This window comes from Raphanus sativus, chromosome 6, assembly GCF_000801105.2.
Source record: "Raphanus sativus cultivar WK10039 chromosome 6, ASM80110v3, whole genome shotgun sequence".
Classification (NCBI taxonomy): domain Eukaryota; kingdom Viridiplantae; phylum Streptophyta; class Magnoliopsida; order Brassicales; family Brassicaceae; genus Raphanus; species Raphanus sativus.
This window is the reverse complement of record NC_079516.1, coordinates 39,600,002-39,622,631: the sequence shown is the minus strand read 5'-3', so window position 1 is coordinate 39,622,631 and position 22,630 is coordinate 39,600,002. Positions and strand designations below refer to the sequence as shown.

General features: G+C 38.6%; 2 protein-coding genes and 1 long non-coding RNA gene across 4 annotated transcripts; 2 read left to right on the top strand and 1 right to left on the bottom strand.

Annotated features, from left to right (window-relative positions):
* The first annotated feature begins 7,255 nt into the window (after positions 1-7,255).
* On the top strand, positions 7,256-8,114 carry LOC108808483 (uncharacterized). Its single transcript, XM_018580618.2, has 2 exons — positions 7,256-7,713; positions 7,792-8,114. The coding sequence occupies exons 1-2, from the start codon at positions 7,284-7,286 to the stop codon at positions 7,875-7,877; spliced, it is 516 nt and encodes a 171-aa protein (XP_018436120.1). The 5' UTR covers positions 7,256-7,283; the 3' UTR covers positions 7,878-8,114.
* A 5,312-nt stretch (positions 8,115-13,426) lies between these two features.
* On the top strand, positions 13,427-14,350 carry LOC108811524 (uncharacterized). Its single transcript, XR_001943328.2, has 3 exons — positions 13,427-13,690; positions 14,043-14,117; positions 14,185-14,350. It is a non-coding gene; the product is annotated as an uncharacterized LOC108811524 (long non-coding RNA).
* Positions 14,351-14,470: 120 nt separating this feature from the next.
* LOC108811523 (uncharacterized) lies at positions 14,471-21,710 on the bottom strand. Of its 2 annotated transcripts, none has more exons than XM_018583578.2 (8): positions 21,553-21,710; positions 17,574-21,454; positions 17,301-17,491; positions 17,103-17,220; positions 16,482-16,674; positions 16,163-16,381; positions 15,425-16,074; positions 14,471-15,340 (listed from the first exon to the last, which is right to left on the bottom strand). In XM_018583578.2, exons 2-8 carry the CDS (start codon positions 21,420-21,422, stop codon positions 14,765-14,767), a joined length of 5,796 nt encoding a protein of 1,931 aa, XP_018439080.1. In that variant the 5' UTR covers positions 21,423-21,454; positions 21,553-21,710; the 3' UTR covers positions 14,471-14,764. The 2 variants fall into 2 exon arrangements, with proteins under 2 accessions (XP_018439080.1, XP_018439081.1); XM_018583579.2 differs by having other exon boundaries at positions 17,574-21,457; positions 21,553-21,709.
* Positions 21,711-22,630: the final 920 nt, after the last annotated feature.

Here is a 22,630-nt window from a genome sequence, read left to right as displayed (position 1 = left end):
TATTATTTTATAACAGTTATTTTTAAATACAGAGTAAAATATAAAGAAATACTATTTCTTTCTCTATACATAGTAATTTCTATTTTAGAGAAAGAAAATAGAGATCAATTAGAGTGATTTTAATTCTAAGTACTATTATAAATCCAAGTATAAATATGAATTAAAAATTCTCTTATAGTAAAATGGATTAGAGCGTTTTGTTTCTTTCTACATTTTTCTCCATTTAAAGTCCAAAGAAAGAAACCAGTACACATGCCTATGCATGAAAGTCCACCGCTTGTATTTTTATAATTTTTTTTTTTGTAACTGAGGCTTTCGTATTTTTATAATTTTTGCTAAAACTTTTTACTTATCTACCTATATAGTTGTGGTTCAATTTAATGCGATGCTGAATCTATGACCGCTGAAGCATAATCTTTGGGTGGTAAGCAATAAAAACGGTCACGCGATTCTAGGCCACGCTACTCGGGAGTCTCACATGCCGATACCAATATGGCATGGATTCTTTAAAAATGGTTCGTGGGGTGTATCGCAAAAGCATAAATTTAAAATAATAGTCTTAAAGTAGTACAATTTTCAACAGGTTTATTTAAATGCGTGGACATAATTTAAAATTACACCATGTATAAACACACTAGTTTGTGTTTTCATTTTCTAACGTCGTCGAAGCTGCCTAGTAGTAATGTAGTGTAGTAATTAAAGCATTAATATTTCAAATAAACGGTCACTTTGTCAGCTTAACCACATGTTAGGTATCGGGGAAAACAAATTCACATGTTAGGTATTGTTTTCTTTTCTTTTACCTTTTAAACCGTAGTTATGTTTGAGTCTTAGATTTTATGCGTTAGTTGTTCAAAAAAAAAACGTCCTTCCGAAATATAGTAAAATTTGCCATGGTTTATTTGTTATATTCAATATGTTAACGGGCCACTGGCATAGACTTCTACACACCGTACGTAACTCGTGCCTGATTAATGGAAAATTAAAGGAGTTTACTGCTATTTAAAGATATTAACTTGTAAATCACATTTGTATTGATGTTCACACTCGCAAATAATCAGATGATACAAAATCTTAATAACATAATTAAACTACTTAATCGGTAGTGGTGGCCTAGTAACGCTTGAAAAAATTAAAAACCCAATACGGCGAATCCGAATTCAAACTTCACCGGCCACACGGATATAAGCTATTGCTTTCGGCTCATTTGAATGTCCAGAAGAAGGTCTATCCGTGGGTTGTATCTCCACTCAGAATTAGGTATGTGTTTTTAATAGACCCGGATTTGACCATTTTAAGTTTCAAAAAAATAATTAAGCACTTCAGACCGGTCAAGAAAGAAACTTTAACTATACTCACCTTGTATGTAGTCCCATTTGAACTATAAAATAGCATACATACCAGCACCACTTGTTTGATTAGTTACCAGTGAATCAACACAAAAAATATTCTACATACTAATTAACATATACAGTATCATAACGTTGGTGAAAATACGTAATGATTCTTCAAGTTTGCACGTTTTTACCAACGGTACAATATTTCAAAGTCACAATTTTGCACCTTTTTTTTCTCCTTCACTCAGCAAATTTGCTCCTTCACTCAGCAAATTCAGTAATAAATTTTTAAATTGTAAAATATCAGTATATATATTTTCCTCAAGATGTTTTTACATTCGATTATTTCTACCATTTCCGTGTAGTGTTGTCTAAAAAGTTAAAAGATAAGAGCTCGAGCTAACTAGCTAAGTAACTTGTACACCACTCCACTGGCTCTGTCCAGTTATAATTGTGTCCGACCCGTTTCAAAAGTTGTAGCTATTTATCTTATTTTATATATCTCAACGTTTGGTGGCGTCATACCATTCACATGTATGATCCATCTACAGTACTAATTCTACAAAGTCGCTGAAACATTTCTAGTATAAATGCTATTTACTGCTTAAAAGCCAAGTTTTTTGTTCTTTGTTCTCATGTTCCATTGGTTATTGATTATTATCTTTGACGGAATCCATAACCTTATTGATTCTTATCTTTATAGTAGTCGCATGATTTATAAAATAACATTCTTCAAAATATAGAGTAAAAATATAAATTATTATATGTTTTCCGAAATATAAAAATAGTAATACTTATTTCAGAAGAAACAGAAATCCATTTAGTTTTACGTTTATTTGTTCAACAGATTAGCTAGAATCGTTTAACGATAAATACTATTCTATATGCAAAAATAGTAACGAACTGGATATGATTTAAATAAAATATACACAACAATATGGATTTGAACCTTATTAGATCTCGTAATCGATAAAAAAAATTGGAGCAGAGAAGAAGATGGATCAGATCTGTAATACAACTTATTAGAGATTTAGTGTTATCATCGATGACAAAGGCAACATAGTATTTTATTTATTAAATTGACCATCTCTCGTTGATACATGAACTATGAACTATATTACATAACGATGTGAAAGGTTGGACTTAGGTATGGGTAATAGTTAATGAAATGAAATGTTCTCATAAGGTGAAGAGTGTTCGTTGTCTGGGTGTGAAGCTTTTGGAACATTGACAAGTTAGATGTTTAATTGTAGCTGAAGCTGTGCGACATTTTGTAGGGTCGGTTTGTCCCAACCACATAATCTAACATCTTCTATTGATTTTGTAAGAGATATAAGGGAGGTGCCATTTTTTGCAACTAATTTACTGATTGTTTTATGAATATGTATGTGGTTGTGGATGATTGACTGAATTCATAACTCATAGGAGCCAGTTAGAAATATAGTATAATTTTTAACATTCCAGATCCAGTTTCATCCATTTTTTGTTTTCTTTTGCAGTTGAATATATGTTAAATATTTTATATCAAAAGAATATATATCAATATACGTTTGATTGGCTCTTATTCTTTCATATATAGCATATCTCTTCAAAGAGTTTTAGTTGTTTGTTTTCTTCTATCTATATAATTGATTTACTATGCAGAAGAGAAGCCTAGGCATACTTTATTGTTAATGACATAATTGAAATGAGGCATAGTATATCTGTTATTTTGCATGACAAATGATTAAAAATAATAAGGCTTGACTATTACAAATCCAAGTTTATATCAAACCGCTTATTTTGCATGACAAATTATAAGGTCAAACATATTCTACTATACGTGATGTTCCTTATATCGTCGACATATGTCGAAGAAATTTATGGCAATATCCTTGAATTTCAAGTGTTGTTGCAAACAGTCATTGTCGTTAGACAAAATTGGTCTGTTTCGTGTGGCTTCAACTCTATCAACCGTTGGTATGTCCCCACTCGATCACAACTTTCGATCAGTTAATTCGGTCCAACAGCTTTGGGTTGGTTCAATGTCTTCATGAGAACTACGAAAATGTCAAATCTCTTGTTGTGATGGGTTGGTTTTCATAATTGAACTTTCTTGTTGGTTAAAGTTAAGAAGCAGGGGCGGAACAAGAATTGTTTTAACCATGTGGCATAGAAACATTTTTTAACACCAACTATTAATAAAAAATGATAATTTAGGATGAGACACATGCGACACCTGAGGTGTGGCGTATAAGAATATCATTATAGTTATATTTTAAGCAATTTAAATACTCATATATCATTATAGTTAATAAGAACACATTTTGAGAATTTCTCCAAAAAAAAAAAAATATACAAATCATGATATGTCTTATAAAATTGGTAAAACCATTTGTACGATGATTAAGTGATTCTCCTGTGTTCATGCACGAATATGAATATTTATAAATTAAAATATATCATAATAATTAATTGATATTTATTTTTACTTTTAAATCAGTTTATAATTTATATGTATAATTTATATTAATAATATTATATTATTTTAATTCGATGTATGATTTTGGATATGTTATATTTAGTCCGTTTTTTTTTGTCATCAATTTATATAGATTCATATAGACTATGTAAACCAAACTGATAATTCTGCATCCATGTGAACGACGAAAGACGGTTGTTGTCTGACACTACGTGTTAGACTATCCGTTCTTGAATTCTCTGTCCGAGTTACATGAATGATCTTTGAATTCAGGAAGCTTCTTTTCAAGATCTTGATATATTCCAGATAACTTGTAAACGCTGGTCATTCTTCTGGTTACGACATCATTTTCACCAACTGATTAATAATCCGTTGCAAATGTAACATGAAACTGTCGTAAATTTCTCATACACTCCATTTCCCATATCAGTGATTCCACCTCCGAATGGAGAGGTGATAAGCTTGCCCTAATAATCTCCCCCCCCCCATTAGTCCATCAAAACCCTCTAGAGTGCTAAACTAACCTTATCCCGAAAAGAGATTCTTATCTTTCCACGAACCATCTGTGAAACACCATCTCTCTGGAATCCTTGGAAGGTTTCTAGCTTCTATTGGTTGTGTTAACTGTTGTAAATTCATATCTTGTGCCCTCTCCCACAATATTAATTCTGTTTTTGCTCGATTAAGTGTATCTCTGGGATCCACATCCAAATTACTAAACACTTTGTTATTCTTTGCTTTCCAGATATATATTATAAAATCCAAGCAAAAAGATGATCGTCCATCTAGTCCGTTTGGTTATTTTTGAATCAACAGCTGATTTGGTTACCACTTAGATATACTGGATTGAATCTATTTCTCGGAATTCAACTATTAGTTTTATTCTTTGTTCTAAATATATTAAAATTTTGATTAAGTTTCTTATATGAATTTAGGTTGATTGTTATCTTAGATATGTAAATATATATTTAATAATATTATGTATAATTTAATATATATATATTGTGCGTAGAATTACATAAAAGGAAATAGAAGTGTTTGACTCAAAGTTACACAAATAAAAATAATGATAATATTTTGAAGTTTCATGCATATATATAAATTTTACAAAAGAACTGAACTGTAACAATGGATTAATAGTTTATTTTTCTATATTAATTTGTTTTGAGTCATCCTATAATTTATATTATAAAAATAAATAAATTCTTGTTATAAAATTTTATGTTTTATTGTAGTTATTAGATCTTTGATTTTGGATAAGTTGGATTAGTCTAGTTACTCATTTTGTGATTATATTGAGTTAGATACATTCTTTCAAATTCAAAAGAAAGTATAATTATTTTTTATTCTAATTAAGTCAAATCAAATAAGTTTTATGTATGCTTAAATGTGTAAGTATATTCATAATAATTTTAATAATTTGATATATGTTTATTTTAAAAAATATTAGAAATAAATAGATGATCTCTTATTAAGCTATATTCTGTTTAATGGAACTGTACCAGAATCTCTTATTAAGTTATATTCGGTTTTTGAACGCCACAAAAAAAGTTTAAAAATAATCTCTAAGAAACTTACAATTAAATTAAAAGCAAACAAAAAAAAGTGAGCACTGAAGATAATAATAAAACTAGAACAAATGACAACATATTATACTTCCCAAAAAATCACTTCTCAATCACCAGGAGGAGCCGAGAAAATAGAAAAGGAGGGTAGTTTGGACGAACACTCATCCGAAGGTGGCTCTAGATCGATTTAACGGAGGTGGTTAGTAATGACCCCAAAATACCAAATATGGAAGACGCCGAATAAACATACCCATAACTAACGCGGTCATAAACTTTCTCATCTGACATGACGTCGCTGAAGATGAAGTGCAGACCCTGATTAAGTGCAAAAGGTACAAAAGCTCACTAACCGGCCACACGACCTTAAAGTATACAGCTGTGACATCAAGAACGAGAACTAAAGCTAGAACCGGAAATTAGTAAACATGAAAAAGAAACACAGAGAGAGTTGAAAACTCTCCATCAACAGGCTGAACAAACGGAGAGCCATGACTCTATCTCCACGCAAGAGTACCATAGCGGCAGATCGTCCTCAAAACCCTAGGCGGCGGTATTAACAAAGAAAAAGGAAATCACTAACTTTCGTCGCAACACACCAATGCAGTTGTCAAATATACCAAAGGACAGAGGTCCTCAGTGGTGAACATCGACACCACCTTTCACTCAAAAAGAGAAGAGAAATACTAAAAAAAACAAAGAAGAAAGTGACTGGAACAAGATCAATGAGCAGAAACAACGACAGTAACGACACATCACATAAATCTGGTAGATCTCGAATCTCAAATCTACTAGATCAAAGCGCAATCGACGCAACCATAATCGTTTGAGGTTTTCGAGAGACCTTCGAATCATCGCACCTCGTAATTTAAATTAGCGAAAATTTCATAGTTTAAGAAGAAAATAATATTGCTCAGTAAAACTAATTTGTTCCAAAATAAGATATTATACTTTTCACTTTTCAGAGCACGCCACCTATCCAATTTGGCTCATGGAACTCGTAATGGGTAAAGAAAGGGCTCCCACACCACCCCCACAATGAGTTCCACTTAACTATAACTATAAGTGGCTATGAACATAATGAGTCTGTTAAGTTTCGTTCACTGTCTAAATTGGACATTTTTGGTTCAACAACTTGTTCTGCTCCCGTTCCTGTATTTAGTTCAAGGGCTAAAGTTTTAAACTTTTATTTAAGCACCGTTAGTTGAACCGACTATTAACCGACTTTTACGGCAGATTTGATTATAGACATCAATGAACTACACGTTGTGAGATTCCTACTGTATTTACAGTTTTCAACATTTTTAAGCTGGATCTTGCGAATTCTAGATTGGATTCACTTATCAAAACGATTGAAGCCAAGAGGCCCGAGACAGCTCGAATAAAATCAACCCATGGAGCCTATATAGCTTCAGGTATCGTTTAGTTACTGGGCCATACGAATCTGATTTGGAATCCTAAACTAAATAAATTCTCCTCAGTTGGTATTAAGCCCGTTGGTATTATAACGACTCATATTATTTTCCTTCGAAAGGACGTTATATAATGATGATGTTATAATCTATAGGTCGTTTATTGAAAGGGAACCAAGTAGTATTTCAAATACATTAAAGTAATCCACAACAAAGATTTTCTGTAAGACTTTTCAATCGTGGAATGTCTTCATTATATAATAAAAAAGTAGAATATCAAAATTTTGTAAAGTATATACTATCAATCCAAATGACAACTTGTTTTACGCTTTATTAATTTTAGGTAAATCACACACACACATATATATATATATATATATAAATTAATAAAAATACAGTAAGAGCCAGGCCATCATGACTTGGGCCGGCCCAACTACTCAGAGTCGGCAACACTCTCACTCCTTTATAACTAATCCTCAACTAACTTTTCTGTTCTGTCTCACCCCCCATGACTTTCCACTTATTTACCAAAAAACCAACCATTGAGCCCGAACCTCGCCGTCCTCCGCCGCACACCCCCTCCTCGGGGGTAGTGCGCCGCCTCCACGTCCCACCGTCTACTTCCCTCTCTAAACAACACTCCTGGTCTCCGGATCTCATCCGCGAGGAAGCTTGGTCAAAGCGGCGAGACACCTCCCGCAACCGCCGCCGCGGAAAGAGCTTGACCGACGACGATCTCGACGAGCTCAAAGCAAGTATCGAGCTCGGATTCGGGTTCGGATCCCCCGAAGTCGCCGATCCGAGACTGTCCAACACGCTTCCCGCTCTTGAGCTCTACTACGCCGTTCAGAAGAGCTACAACGACGCCGTTTCTAACAAGTCGTCGTCGTCTTCGCTCTCCGACGGCGATACCAGCCCCCACACGTTATACAGAACCAGTATGTATATAAACCTTTATTGTATATTTATATATTATTAATTTGGCGTTAACTAATTAATTTATATTATTTGAATAGGCGATGATCCGCAGACGGTGAAGACGAAGCTAAAGCAGTGGGCGAGAGTGGTGGCTTGCACCGTTAACCAATCACCTCCGAGATGATAACTAACGGCGTTAATAATTAACGGCTGTTTGAAACGGCCAAAACAAACGTGGAGCCCATCCATCATTTGTAATATTACACACACCTGTAGTAAATTACCAATTTATTTTGGACCCAACCTGTCTGTATATTTACATTATTGCTCATTATACAATGACTTGATTGATTGCTTTAGTATGTCATATATGATTTTATATAGACACCATTATACAATTTGCGAAAGTATATTCCTTTGATTTTGTTGTGTTGACTTTTTGCAGTATAACTCTTAGTGTTCAACAGAGGAAAAGAAGAAGACGATGTAACAAACTCATACTTTTCTTATTGATTGTTGAATAAGAAATGATTACATAATATAGTATCCCGGTTATCGTAACAAACAAATAAACCGGTAAACCAACGAAATCAATTATAACTAAACCGGTTACTCTAATATTCCCCCTCAAGATGGCAAGTATAGAGACTTGAGAGCCATCTTGCCAACAAGCGAGTAGAACCTAGGAGAGAACAACGGTTTAGTAAAGACATCAGCTATCTGATCATGAGTACGAACATGAAGCATCTTGATGTAGCCAGCCTCAATGCGGTCTCGTATCTGATGACAATCACGTTCGATGTGTTTTGTGCGTTCGTGAAACACGGAGTTATGAGCAATATGTATAGCTGCAGTTGAGTCACAGTAATAAGGAACCGGTCCATCTTGAGGTGCCTGCAACTCAATCAGCAGATTATACAGCCAGATAACTTCACGCGAACCGAACTCCATAGCTCTATACTCTGATTCTGCAGAGGAATGAGAAGCGACCTGCTGTTTCTTAGATTTCCAGGAGATCAGAGTGTTGCCAAGGAACATGCAATAACCAGACGTAGAACGTCGTGTGTCAGCGCAAGAACCCCAGTCAGCATCTGTGTAACCTTTGAGGACAAGATCAGAGGTAGAGGAGTAGAAGAGACCCAATCCAATAGTGCCCTTTAAGTAGTGAAGCACTTTGTAGGCAGCTTGAAGATGAGAAGGCTTCGGAGCTGAAGTGAACTGACATAATTTGTTCACCGCAAAGGTAATGTCAGGGCGAGTAATCGTCAAATACATCATCTTGCCCACAAGTCTTCGATAAGCACAAGGATCATCAAGTAATGATACCGGGGAGTCTTGAATGAGCTTGACACCAGGATCCATGGGAATAAGAGAAGATTTGCAGGCCAGTAAGCCAGCTTCTTCCAAAAGACCCAATGTATACTTACGTTGACACATGGAAATGCCTTGAACAGATCGAGCAATTTCCAAACCCAAGAAGTATTTCAAAGGACCCAAGTCTCTGATTTTGAAAGCCTTTTGAAGATCTTCTTTTAACTGATCAACATCCTCTGTAACATTGCTCGCAATAATAATGTCATCTACATATACCAAAACAGCAATGCAGTGACCTTTGATATTGCGTATAAACAGAGTGTGATCAGAGTTTGACTTTTGAAAGCCTAACCCCAACAGAGTAGTACTGAACTTCAAGAACCATTGTCTAGAGGCCTGTTTCAAGCCGTATAACGATTTCTGAAGTTTGCAAACAGCATTCTCAGGTAGAGATTCCCCCTTTCTTGGTGTGTAGCCTGGAGGTAACTTCATGTATATCTCTTCATGAAGATCTCCATTTAAGAAAGCATTTGAGACGTCGAGTTGAGTGAGATGCCAATTCTTAGCAGCTGAAACAGCAACAAGTGTCTTAACGGTAGTCATCTTAGCTACTGGAGAGAATGTCTCAGCAAAGTCAATGCCTTCCTGTTGCGTGTAGCCTTTGGCAACCAAACGTGCCTTATAACGTTCAAGAGTACCATCAGCGTTGATCTTGATCTTGTAAACCCACTTACACCCGATAGCATGTTTTCCTGGTGGTAAGGAGCAAACAGTCCAAGTATCATTCTTTTCCAGAGCTATTAATTCCTCATTCATGGCATGTAACCATTCTTCAAAACGTTTAGCCTGAGTGAAAGAAGTAGGTTCTGGATAAAGAGCAACAGAGCAGATATAGGTTTTATACTCTGCCGAAAGATTATCATATGTCAAGTAAGCAGACAAAGGGTAAGGTATATCCTTGTTAAGCTCATTGACATTACAATAATAATCTTCAAGATGAGCAGGTAACTTGGAGATTCTTTTAGTCGACTCTGGCCTAGGATTGGAACCAGAAGACTCAGCTGCAGAAGCATCAGGGACGACTGCAGGAGGAGGAGTTTTAGTATCAGAAATTCCATTAATCCCTTCAGAAGTAAGAGTAGAATTGTCTGAGACTGGAGCAGAAGAAAATATGTCATGAAAACAGCTTGTTTTGCCTTTCGTATAAGGAAAGATATCCTCATGAAAAATGACATTTCTGGAGATAAAAATCTGATTTGTGTCCAAATCCATCAGTTTATATCCTTTGTAGCCTGCTGGATATCCAAGAAAAATACAAGAACGAGCTCTAGGCTGAAACTTTGTCCTCTGTTTCGGAGAAGTGGAGCAATATGTCAAACATCCAAAGACACGAAGGCCAGTATAATCAACTGGTTTAGATGTAAGAAGCTCTAGAGGACTCTTATCTTTTAGCAATGGAGAAGGGAGTCTGTTGATGAGAAAGACAGCAGTCAAGACACACTCTCCCCATAACTCCAATGGCACCTGAGACTGAAACATAAGAGCACGAGCCACATTTAAAATGTGTTGGTGCTTACGTTCCACTACAGAGTTCTGCTCTGGTGTCTCTGGACAAGAATGGAAAGAAACAATTCCTTTTTGTTTATATAACTCCTCAAACCGTAGCTCCGGAGCATTATCTGATCGAACCGCTTTGACTACAGCCTGATATTGTGTTTCTACCATTTTGATGAAGGCAGGAAATACAGATAAGACATCACTCTTGGCTTTAAGGAGATAAATCCAAGTGAGCCTAGTGTGGTCATCAACGATAGTGAGAAAATATCTGTAGCCTTCAATAGTAGGAGTAGAGAAGGGACCCCAGACATCAATGTGTAAGAGATCAAAGGGATGATCAGTCATGTTGTTATTTGATTTAAAAGGAAGTCTTTTCTGTTTGGCAAGAGGACAAATATCGCAATGATAAGCACCTTTATTCTTATGTTGTAAACCGAGTACATCAATGATAGAATCAGTTTTTAACATAGAGGGATGACCCAGTCTGTGATGCCATAAAGCAGAATCGAAAACAACATTTGAAACAGAAGCAAGCTGATCTTGAAGAGGTCTTGAAACCGCAATATCAGCAACGTCAAGCACATAGAGATTAGCTATCTGATCACCATTCCCAATCATCAGACCCTTGGTAAGATCCTGTATCATGCAACAGTCATGATCAAAAGCTATACGATAGCCTAAATCCTTGGTTGTCTGGCTTACACTGAGAAGATTAAGGCGAAAATCAGGAATAAACAGAACATTAGTCAAGACCATTGAATCACTCAGTCTGACTTTGCCTATTCCAGAGATTTTAACCCCAAAACCAGTAGGAAGAGTAACAGATGTGTTCACTGAATCAGATAACTCCTCAAATAAGTGTCGATCATGGGCAACATGGTGAGTAGCACCACTATCGACAACCCAAGATTCAGTACACAGAACATTTCCTGTCATTCTCAACATTCCAATAAAACCGAGAGTGGAAGAAGAGAAAACCATACCAGGTAAGGCTGTTATAGTACCACCAGATGTAGAAACACAGTTCACTTGAGCTGGAGGTGGCGAGAGCTGAGAGTTAAAGTAAGCAATGACGCCTTCTATCTGGTCCTTAGTAAGAGTACCAAAACCAGTAGCAGAGGAATTATCGTCTAAAGCAACTTGAGCAACAACTGGTTTAGCAGTCGGCTTCTTGTACTGAGTTTTATCAGACTGCTGCTTCCCTTTGTGTTTAAAATCCACCGGATAACCGTGTATTTTATAGCAAGTGTCCACGGTGTGGCCATTATAGCCACAGTGAGAACAGACTGGTCTGCCTTGTTTGGGAGCAGGTGAAGCAGAGGGAGCAGAGACCTGAAACGTTGTGGCATTGTGAACTGGAATGATGTTCCGTTGATTGTGATCTTGGTCAAGGAGATTATAAATCTCAGAGAGCTCAGGAATGTTCTTCTTCATGATGATCTGACTGCGTATAACTGCATAAGATTCGTTTAAACCAGCCAAGAACTTGATTACTTTAGCATGATCTGCTTTAGTATTCATGGCTTTGCAACAATCACAATTACGGCAAGTAGTAATACAGTTAGCACCATCCAATTCATCCCACAGAGTTTTTAAAGTAGTATAATATGTAGCAAGATCCATAGATCCTTGTTGAAGGGACCAGATCTGCTGAGAGAGCTGATACGAACGAGGAAGGTTCGTGATGTGGAAGCGAGTTTGCAAGTCCTTCCAGATCTCTGAAGCGTCATTGAAACGGAGGATGCTTTTGTAGATCTGCTTGGAAACGGTGTTGAGAAGCCAGGATTTAACCATGGAGTTGCAGCGAGACCAAATCCTGAAATGAACATGAGATTCCAGAGGTCTAGCTACAGATCCATCGATAAACGCTAGCTTGTTTTTCGCATCCAAAGCAATATTCATCGCAATACTCCAGTTATCATAATTTGTGCCATCAAGTACTTCAGAAATTATCGAAAGACCTGGATTATCGCCACTCGTGAGGTGATACGGCGAATGGATACTGTTCGGAGAGAGTTCATCAGTATCGGAGTCCACCGGTGACGAATCTTCAGGAATGGAAGATCGTCGAGCTGAAGCGGTAGTCGATCTACCAAGACGACGAGTAGAACGGCGAGTTACCACCATTTTAGGAGCTCGAATCGAAGATAAGAAGATATGTGGTGGAATAGCCACAAAATCAACGAGACGAGAAAGAGGATTCGATCGGGAGAGTCACCGATGAATCTAGGTCAAAGAAAAGAAGAAAAGAAACGGATCGATTGAGGATTTGAGCCTCAATGCTCTGATACCATCTTAGTGTTCAACAGAGGAAAAGAAGAAGACGATGTAACAAACTCATAGTTTTCTTATTGATTGTTGAATAAGAAATGATTACATATATAGTATCCCGGTTATCGTAACAAACAAATAAACCGGTAAACCAACGAAATCAATTATAACTAAACCGGTTACTCTAATAATAACTTTTTCTAGCAATGCATTATGCATGCTCGAATCCTAATAATAAATGATTGAACATTAGTCAAAAAGGCGTGATGTGATGCAAATTTACTAGTATGGAAATTATAGAAAAGTGTGTATGTGAAACGATTTTTTCTGATTTTTTATTTACTTTATATTCCTTCTGTTTTTAGTGTATTATGTTTTGAAAAGCTTTTGATGTTTTGATGCGTAAGATATTTTCATTTTTAGATTACTTTTAGTTTTATCAAAGACTGTTTAGCTAATAGTATTTTAATTTTAATTTTGTAATTAATTAGATAGTTTTAAATTTATATTTTTAATAATATAAATAAAATAATTCTTTTTAATAATTGTGCATATGTCTAATACATCTAGAAACAATGGAACATTAAAAAAGAGATACAAAATTACAAACTCTCTCACAGGTTTACAGACCTAGGTTTACAGACCTGGTTTCAAAACAAATACAAATGATCTACAATCATCAAAAAAAAAACAATGGGATGAAAACTAAAAAGAAATACATCAGCCAAGTAAATAAAAGAGTGAACGTTGAAGGAAGATTACGTTGCACATGAGAGATAGAGAGTATCAAGCTTAGCTATAAGCGTGACAGAAATATCAGAGATATAGGCAGAAAGGTGATCTGCTGGCCGCGAGGTACAATTCGGAGTTTTGCTTTTCCCAAAGAATGTATATGCAAGCTTGGATTATAATAAGAGTTTCATGATGAGCAGCAAGTTCTTGTTTTGTTTGTGGTCTTTACTTCATCTAATGCAATTCATCTCATGTTAGTGAAAAAAGACCACACTTATGTATATATACAAGTATTTTTTTTTCTTTTGTCAGAACTTAAAAACATACTCAGACAGACTTCGTAAACCGACTTCGTAGTTCTGCTTTCTGTGATTCAATTTGATAGCTTTACATTCATATGGATAACGATGACTGTTTCCATTTCAGATGATTAGTAATTTTCTATATAGTATCTGATAATTATTTTTCTTTTCAGGGGAAGATATCTGTTGATGATATCTTCTGAAAACTTCACAGATGCGAGTGATCATTGAAGAAGCCGACCGTGACCGTAAGTTCCCTAAACTTTCTCTTTGTGCAATGCTTGGGTATGATATATGATTATCACCAAACTGCAGGTGATGGTGAAGTTAATATAGAAAAGATCATGAAGATGATGAAGAGAACAACTTGTTAAAGACACTCTGATGAGGTCTCTGTTTTAGTTCCTTTTTAACACAATATCTTCTATAATATTTTGGTTTTTAATATATGTTTAATGAGAAGTTTGCTCTTTGTATGAAAGTCTCTTCTGATAAAAGTTTTTTGAAGTGTCAAAGAGTCAAAGTTAACATATAGTCTGATCACTCGGTAAATAGTTTTCACTTGACTACATTCACGCAAACTAGCAAAAGACATTACAACAATAATAAGAGTTTGCTGCTTTATAAAAAGAATATAAGACAATGTTGACAAGAGATATATAATGGGGAAAACACTGGAACCGTGAATTAGGTATTTCACCCAAAACATAAATTCAAAACTAATCGTACCAAAGTTCCATATAGTGAAACCCCAAACGAGCAAATAAGACAAATCTATTTTATCCAATGAGAAATACAAAAAAAAGGACATCTCCTTATGAAGCCAAAGCTGCTTATGTTATTTGACTTGTGTTCATATAATCTTAAACGGACATGGATAATGGTAATGACAGAATCATATTGAAGGCGAAGTGGTTGTGGTGGAAGAGGCAGAGGCAGATGCGTTGTTGCTGTTACTACTACTCTGCTTAGCCACATAAATCTGCTTCACCTTTGTGTTGTTATGGTATCCTCTCTCTCTAGTTATGGCCTGATTTCTCCCATGGAAGCCTGACCTCCTGTTATGCTGGTGTTGATTGTGGTGGCTGGATCCACCAACATGCTGAGACTGCGTGTTCTTCTCTTGGGAGGATTGTTGTTGTTGCTGTGGTGGTGGTGGCGGCTGCTTGAAGGCAGGACCAGCTGGATTCTGAGTGGTGTTGCTGTTGGGATCGGACAAGGTGGTGATGGGTTTTGGTTGTGAAGCAGAACCGTAAGAGTTTGAGGAGTCCACTGCATCTGCCACCGTGGGTGTTTGGATGTTTGGATATCTGTTGGATGGAGGAGGAAGCATGTTGTTGTTGTTGTTACTAAACTGAGATGGTGAGCCATCTACTGTTTCCTGTTGATTCTGGATTTGCATTGTTGGAGGACCCGGAAATGGCATATAAGGCCACCGTGCTCTAACAGGCATCTCCTGAGAAGAAGAAGACTGACAACACCGATATAAATAAGATATGGTTTCAACTACTTAAGCATTGCTGAGATGACTAAGAGAGAGTGTGGATCAAAATACCTGGAAAGGGGATGGTTCAAACATGGCAAGAGGAGAAGGCATAGCCAGGTGTTGAAGAGATGCAGGCACAACGTTACATTGCATGGGAGACACATTTGGATTGTTTACATCACCATCTCCTCCAACTGTGGAAGAAGACACCATAGGGTTGTGCTTCCAATCCGGTTGTTTCCCAGATGGGATGTAAGTTGTCCCCATGAAACTCAACCCTCCAAACTGTCCAACAGGTGCGAAGTGGTTATAAACAAACATGTGAGGAGGCCCCTGAACACCAGGCATAGCACCAGGTGGGGTTAGGAAAGGACCAGTGAAACCGGCAGGAGCGTAGAAGGAATCTACTCCGGAATGACCCTGCTGCTGCTGCCACGTCGCAGGTGGACCGGAAGGTCCTTTCTGAGACTGTGGTTGGTTTGCTCCGGAGTCATGGTGTGGGCCAAAAGCATAGATAGGTCCTCTTAACATAGGGTTCATATCATAGAAAGGGAAATGAGGAGGGGCTTGAGGAAAGTGAGTGATCATTTGGTTTGAGTTGTGTGGACTTGGCACCGGTGGCCACAGAGAGATTGGGGTGTCCACTGAAAGATCTGCTGGGAGAGAAACAACGAGAGACTCTTCAGCTTTTGATAGACTAGGATGCGCCACAACAGTGCCTGCCAAAAGCGTTAAGCAATTATGTCAGACAACAAATAACCATTTGGGAAAAATGCACAAAGACAACAGAAAGTAAGTAACTATCACCACTTGTTCCTCCATAAATTTTGGTTTCAGCAGGTGTTACGGAACCAGTATTCCCACTGGTTTCATCACTAGTTATGGCTGCAACGGCAATCGCTGACGCAGCAGCTTCTGCTTCACAAAGCTCCATGCCAGAGGATGATGGGGTTCTATCCTTTTCAAAATATAAAGAACTATTGTTCTCACCACATGGAGGAATAACAGAGGAAGATGTAACTGCCCCTGATACACAGAAGCATAAGAGAGGAGGCATCATTATTTATATGCAAAGAAGAGCCACTCAGAAGTGACAACCAGGTGTGTTTCTAAACCATCAGCTCACCAAATTGGATTTTGCCTTCTGCAAGCAATGAATTTACTGGGCTTGGAAAAGTATTGTTCTTCGGCGGCGCGACAGAGTTTGATTTAGGATTTGGCTCGCTGATTCGGTTGACACCATTCTCAACAGAAACACATGAAAGAAGAGATGCAGGTTTCATGGCTTCATCAAGCTGACTCTGGGTTAGGGCCATTACCTACATACCAAAACAAAAAAAAACAAAAGTTATTTGCATATGCATAAAATGTGACTACTAGAGCAACATTCAAAAAAATCTAATAGCTTCAAGTTTTCAGTAAACCATACTATCAACTGATACAAAGGAAGTGTGAGATGTGGCATGCAACACATTCATTTGAGAAGTGCAGAAAGATCTGTTTTATGCTTCCGTTAAGTACCTTAGTTAAGCTTATGCAAGGTAAGATGCGTGCATGCTAAATCAGAAACCTTTAAGACAGTGAAGAAGCTCACACAACTAACTACAGGACTAGCCTCGATTCACAAAACAGATTCATCAATACAAATTACTACATTATTTTAAAACATGGCGATCAAAAGAAGTCGTCATCATCAAACCATATCAAAAATTCAGATACCATTATCTCAATCAACGATTTAGCTTACCGGCTGATCGGTGAGTTGGTTGGTCCAAGTCCCCACAGACGTTTGAATATTTTCCACCACAGCATTATTTTTGTTGCTGAATACAAAACTTGACGCTGGATTCTGATCAGGGATATCTCTGTGAACACAGAACACGAACTTACATTTGATCAGTGAAACACAAACGCATTTCAATTTGATCAAAATAGAAGAAAGTACCTGCTGCTCCCGGATTTTTCATCACCATGAGAATCTGGTTTAGGAGAAGGTGTGCCAATTGGGGCTAACAGCTGTCTGTTGGAGACAGAACTAATCTGCTTAGTGTTGGCAACTCGGCCAGCTGGTGGACTTCTGTTGGACCTGGCTGCAGCACTACTGTTCTGTAAAGTTGACCGAGGTCTCCTGGATGCCTGCAATAAAATAATTTCCCTTTTAGTGAAATAACAGTTTACAAGTAGAGAGTAGTAGAGTACTTTAGATTGCAACCAGAACCTTTGACGCCTGGGACTTTTCCTTGATTTCTTTCTCTCTCTGTTCACGACGATCATTAAGCATTTGTCTTTTCGATCTTACTTCAATAAAATCATCATCATTATCACTAGGACCTTCAGCTTTCTGAACAGAATTCGAACCAGACACTGAGCTATCTGAGGAATATTTCTGGGACTTGGACACAACATACTTTCTGCTCCCACTTCTTGTGGAGTTTTGTGACTTTCCATTGCCATTTCGATTCTCCTCAGAAGGCCAGTTTGGTTCCCGAACCCTAAACTCAACCCTTTGACGTTGATATCTTCTATAACCACCAGCATCTCCCCGAGAGACCTCAGAATTTCTAACTACTTGGCCTCCTCCTGATTGTCTATCACCAAAATTTGATCTTCCGTGACTCATTTTTCGAGAGACTGGTTCGGACTTACCAGAGAACTCTCCTTGCTTATGAGGTGGTGGCACAGCAACCTCTACGCTCCCTGGGGAGATATTGGCATTTTTTGGTTTGTTGTCCCCATCAGAAACATCCACTGGTCTTCTAAGAACACTTATCTGAGGGTTTAAGGCAGGGGCTGCTGCATTTCTAGCTACCTGATTACCTTGACCAAGCAGGCCAGTCGCAATGGATCCAGGGTTTTGAAGTGGTGGTGGTGGTGGTGGCAGTACCCCTTGGGTTATTAGGGATGTATATCCTACTTGACCGAACTGAATGAATGGTGACTGGGGCTGTTGGATATGAGTAAGCGAGGAGCCAAATTGAGGATCAATAGGAAGAGGCATTTGGATGGAACCAATCTGTATGGCAGGGTAAGGAGAAGGTATCAGGGATGGACCAGAAAACAATCCAAACTGGAACTGAACACGCTCCTCCATCTGCGCTGAAGTAGAAGAAGTTACATGTGTCTGGTGCAGACCAATGCTGTAAGGTGGTGCGACAAGATGAGTAGAAACGGTTGGGTAACTCGTTGAGTTGTTCTGCATTGTGGTTTCAGTACCCTGAAAGCTCGTAGATGCGTTATCAGAAATTTCAACAGGTTTGGCGACTTGTTGTTCATCACAGCTTGTCTCAACGGAAGGCCTTTCACCATCTGCGTAGCCGACAGGGTTTTGAGTAAGTGGAAATGCTTCTTTCTGTTGACATTTCTCCAAGTCATCGCTGGGTATCTCAACCTCGACTCCTTCGTTAAAGCCTAAGACTAGGTTAGAGTCTTTCTCTTGGAGATGCAATTCTTCCAACTCTTGGGTAAGATCAAGGTTCTCATCAACCCCGTGTACTTTATCCTCCTCCTGGTACCCATCTTCATCTTCGTCGTATTCTTCTTGTTCCTGCAACCGTTCATTGTTGTCAAGAGTCCACTCTTCATTATCCCAACAAGACACAGGGCACGTAGCAGCCATCAAGCTATCCTTTCCAGCCTCTAGTAAACCACCACCGTCTCCCTTTCTGGAAGATACCAACACAGATGAATTCCCCGATTCATCCAAATCATCATGGGAGATATGAACAAGGGAATCAGGTGTGCTGGTGATGGAAAGCGAAGACTGAGAGTCGCATCTTCCAGTCACCTTGCTATCGAAACGATGATCATCCATACCACTTCCTGACATCACATGATGATCTTGAAGATCACCGATATAGCTAGCTAGAACAGAAGTTGAGGGGCCAGGATGATGCTGCTCAACCTCGCTTCTGAAGGGCAACTTCTGCCTAGACTCCTGCGGAGGAGGAAGAACACGTGGCTGCCTAACTGAATACTTTGGTCTCCCAAAAGGGTAATAATCATCCTCCTCATGATTCGGATACAACTTTTCAGGATAAGGGTAAGCACCGCGGCGTTGTCCACGGCTCTGGTTCTGTCCCCACCCGGGATTATTACCATATTGCTGCTGCTCTCCAAAACTGTCACGAGGTTCTGCTTGTTCCATCCCATAGTTTCTACCATATGACCTCCCATCTCCAGGAGTTCTCCAGCTCTGATCAACTGAATGCTCGGGGAATCCAGGTTTGAAGTAGGAATTGGCACTACTGATGTATCCAGTTGTCCCAAAGAACTCCTTGGGAAAACCTTCACCTACATCTCTCTGAGGGCTATGTGGAACATTCTCCATGTTCTGTGGAATAAACCTCGAGTTGCCTCCTCCACTCTCAACAACGTCTTCCTTTCTCCAAAAGGGCTTATGCCTATCCTGGAACCCAAAAGAAGAACCGTCTCTAGAAGCTGATGATGTAGTGATTCTATCCACCATCCTCTCGCTGTCTTCCCAATCAACATCTGAAGACTCTTTTTCTTTAATGACATCCTCCGAAACAGTCGAAGAGTTGCTGCAGCCTTTGGCAGCTTCAGCCTGTCTCCTGGAGATCTTCTCTTCCAGCTCGAGAAGCTTTTGCTTGGCGGCTTGCTTCCTCCTCTCTTCCTCCAAGATCAACTTATGCTTCTCCTCTTCTTTCGACTTCCTCAACTCTTCCGCCCTCCTTGCAGCCTCTAACCTCTCCTGCTCGTTTCTAACAGCAGCTTCTCTGGCCTCTTCTTCTAACCTGCTCTGCTGCTCGTCTTGCTCCCGAGCCAGCCGCAGCCTCTCTTCCTCTTCTGTTCGAACTAGCTCAATCACCCTCTCCTGCTCCTCGATGATCCTCCGGCGTTCCTCTTCCTGCATCTTCTGAACTCGCTCGAGTTCAGCCTCGAATGACTCCCGGACAGGATCGTGGAACTCCTGCGTCTGCTTCAAAGCCTCTTTCTTCTTCTTAGCAACACCAAGCACTGGGAATGGATCATGGACATCAAAACCAGAGTCGCCAAAATGATCTTCCACATGAGGTTTGTCATTCTTGAATAAGGGCCGTTTATCCCTATTCTGATGATCGATATTATTATTATTCCATGGTTGCCTTCCTCCGTGCTGATATGGACCCTCTCTAGCTCCAGAGTTATTCCAAACATTATCTCTTGATCCTGACAAGACGTAGTTACTTTTCTTAAGACCTTCCCTGCCTCTACTATTCGGCCTTGCTCCATAAATACCTCTGCTGTTGTTATTATTATTATTATTGTTTGCAACTTCGTTTTGGAGAGGTGAGGAGGCTCTCCAAGCATTGGCCTCCCTTACTACAACTGGTTCATTCTTCGAATAGCCATAATCTCTATCTCTGAAGGAATGACTAGTGTCACGCTCATCATCAGCCCAATCAGACCGTGGGGTCATACGAACAATAGGCAACGGACCTGGAAGAAGGTAATCTTTTTTCTTCACCTGTTGTTCTGAAAAACTAGGTCTCTCGCTGCTCAACTCTTCGTTACCAAACCGGTGGTTCTGAGGTCTCACATCTACAAGTGAAGAAGTCGTCACAGCTCTGGTCTCTTTGGAAAAATCATCTCGCTTCTGTTTCTGATTCTGATTCAGATTCGGACCATCTTTATGGTGTTTCTGATCAGACACACCAGAAGTAGAAGAAGAAGCCTTAAGAGACGGAAAGTCTTCACCCCTCAATGTGGAAACTTTCTCAACAGCCTGTATCAACGGTTCATTAAGCTTCCCTTGGACGACACGAACATCAACACCAGAAGCAGGCTTACTCCATCCCATCCCTGAGGAAGCAGGTCTAGCTCCACTCCCGGAGACTCCACCGCCTGAGAGAAAGCTGGAGCCAGACGAATCAACACGCTCATGCTCCTTGCGGAGTGAAGGGAGGTTCAACGGAGGTGGAACGGAGAGCTTCTGGCCAGCGTTTTGAGAGCTTCTTGGCCGTGAAATAACCACCATACTTCCTCTCCCATAAGAAGAAGACTTGTTGTTGTTGTTCAGGTATCCACCATGATTGGCCATATCCCGCTTCCGCCGATCACTGAACATCGCTCATAAAATCTGATTCTATCGCCTCAGATCTACTACAACAACAAACACAAATCGAATAAGAATAATAATAAAAAAGACACAGACAAATCAGATTCGATTTGAAGGAAGGAAGGAGGGAAGATCAAACCAGATGGATCATGCGATTGGATTAGTATCTGTGGGGCTTCGTTGCGAATAGATCAGAAATTGAGAGGCGAAGTTGTGATTCGCAGGCGACGGGGGGTAGGTTTTTGGGGCAAAACGAAGAAGACCCCTCACGTTTATGTTTTATTTTGACACACTGCTTGTTGTTTTTCTACTTCCCAACCGGAACACGTTCTGTTTTCTCTTTTAACTCTTTTGTCCGAATCTGTGTGTGCCACTTAAAGTCAAAAGCAGCCACGTTTCTACTAAATTTTTTATTACAAGACTGAAGAAAAAAAGCCACACCATCTTACACTCCAAATCTAAATTAGAATGAAATCATCATATTATTTATTTACACGGTTGCATTACATTTTCCTATTTTTTTCCCAACACTAGTTAACGGTTGATTCCGATTCAAAAAATTCCAGATACATAAAAGTAATGTCACATTTTCTAAGTGCGGTTCAAAATATAGTTATCATCTTAAAATAATGGCGATGTCAAAAAAAAAAAAGTTAAAATAATGGTGCAACACCTTCCAATAGACGGCAGAAAGTCAAGTTTTGCCACGCCTTAAGTAAATAAAATAAATTTTTCCTTACAATTTTCTTTTGAAGTACGAAATACAATTAAAACTATTAAATATTATTGTTGTTGAAGTTAAAAGTAGAAGTTACGAGTCTTTTTTTTTGCCACAACATGTAACTTTGGCAACTGTGAGACATAGGATAAATTATCCACCTGATTGGCGAATCCATGAACTGAAACAACGAGAGTTCTCGCTACAAAATTATCGCTAGAATATACGTTTCAGTTATCGCCAAAACACATTAATGCTGCACTGTATCCTAGAGTTTTTCTTAGAGTAAGCAAAAACATAAAATAGAGGTACACGTAAGGAGCTACGAACATACGCCAGCTATTCTGTTGGACAAGGTGGTTCCCAGTGACAGAGACGGCTGTAATCCATGCCATTTGTTTCCTCGAGGATAAAGAGCGTTCCTGCATCGGCTTTACGCCTTTTGATACAAGGTTTATCAGGGATTTCGTATGTTTCAACCAGCAAACGGTATTCCCCT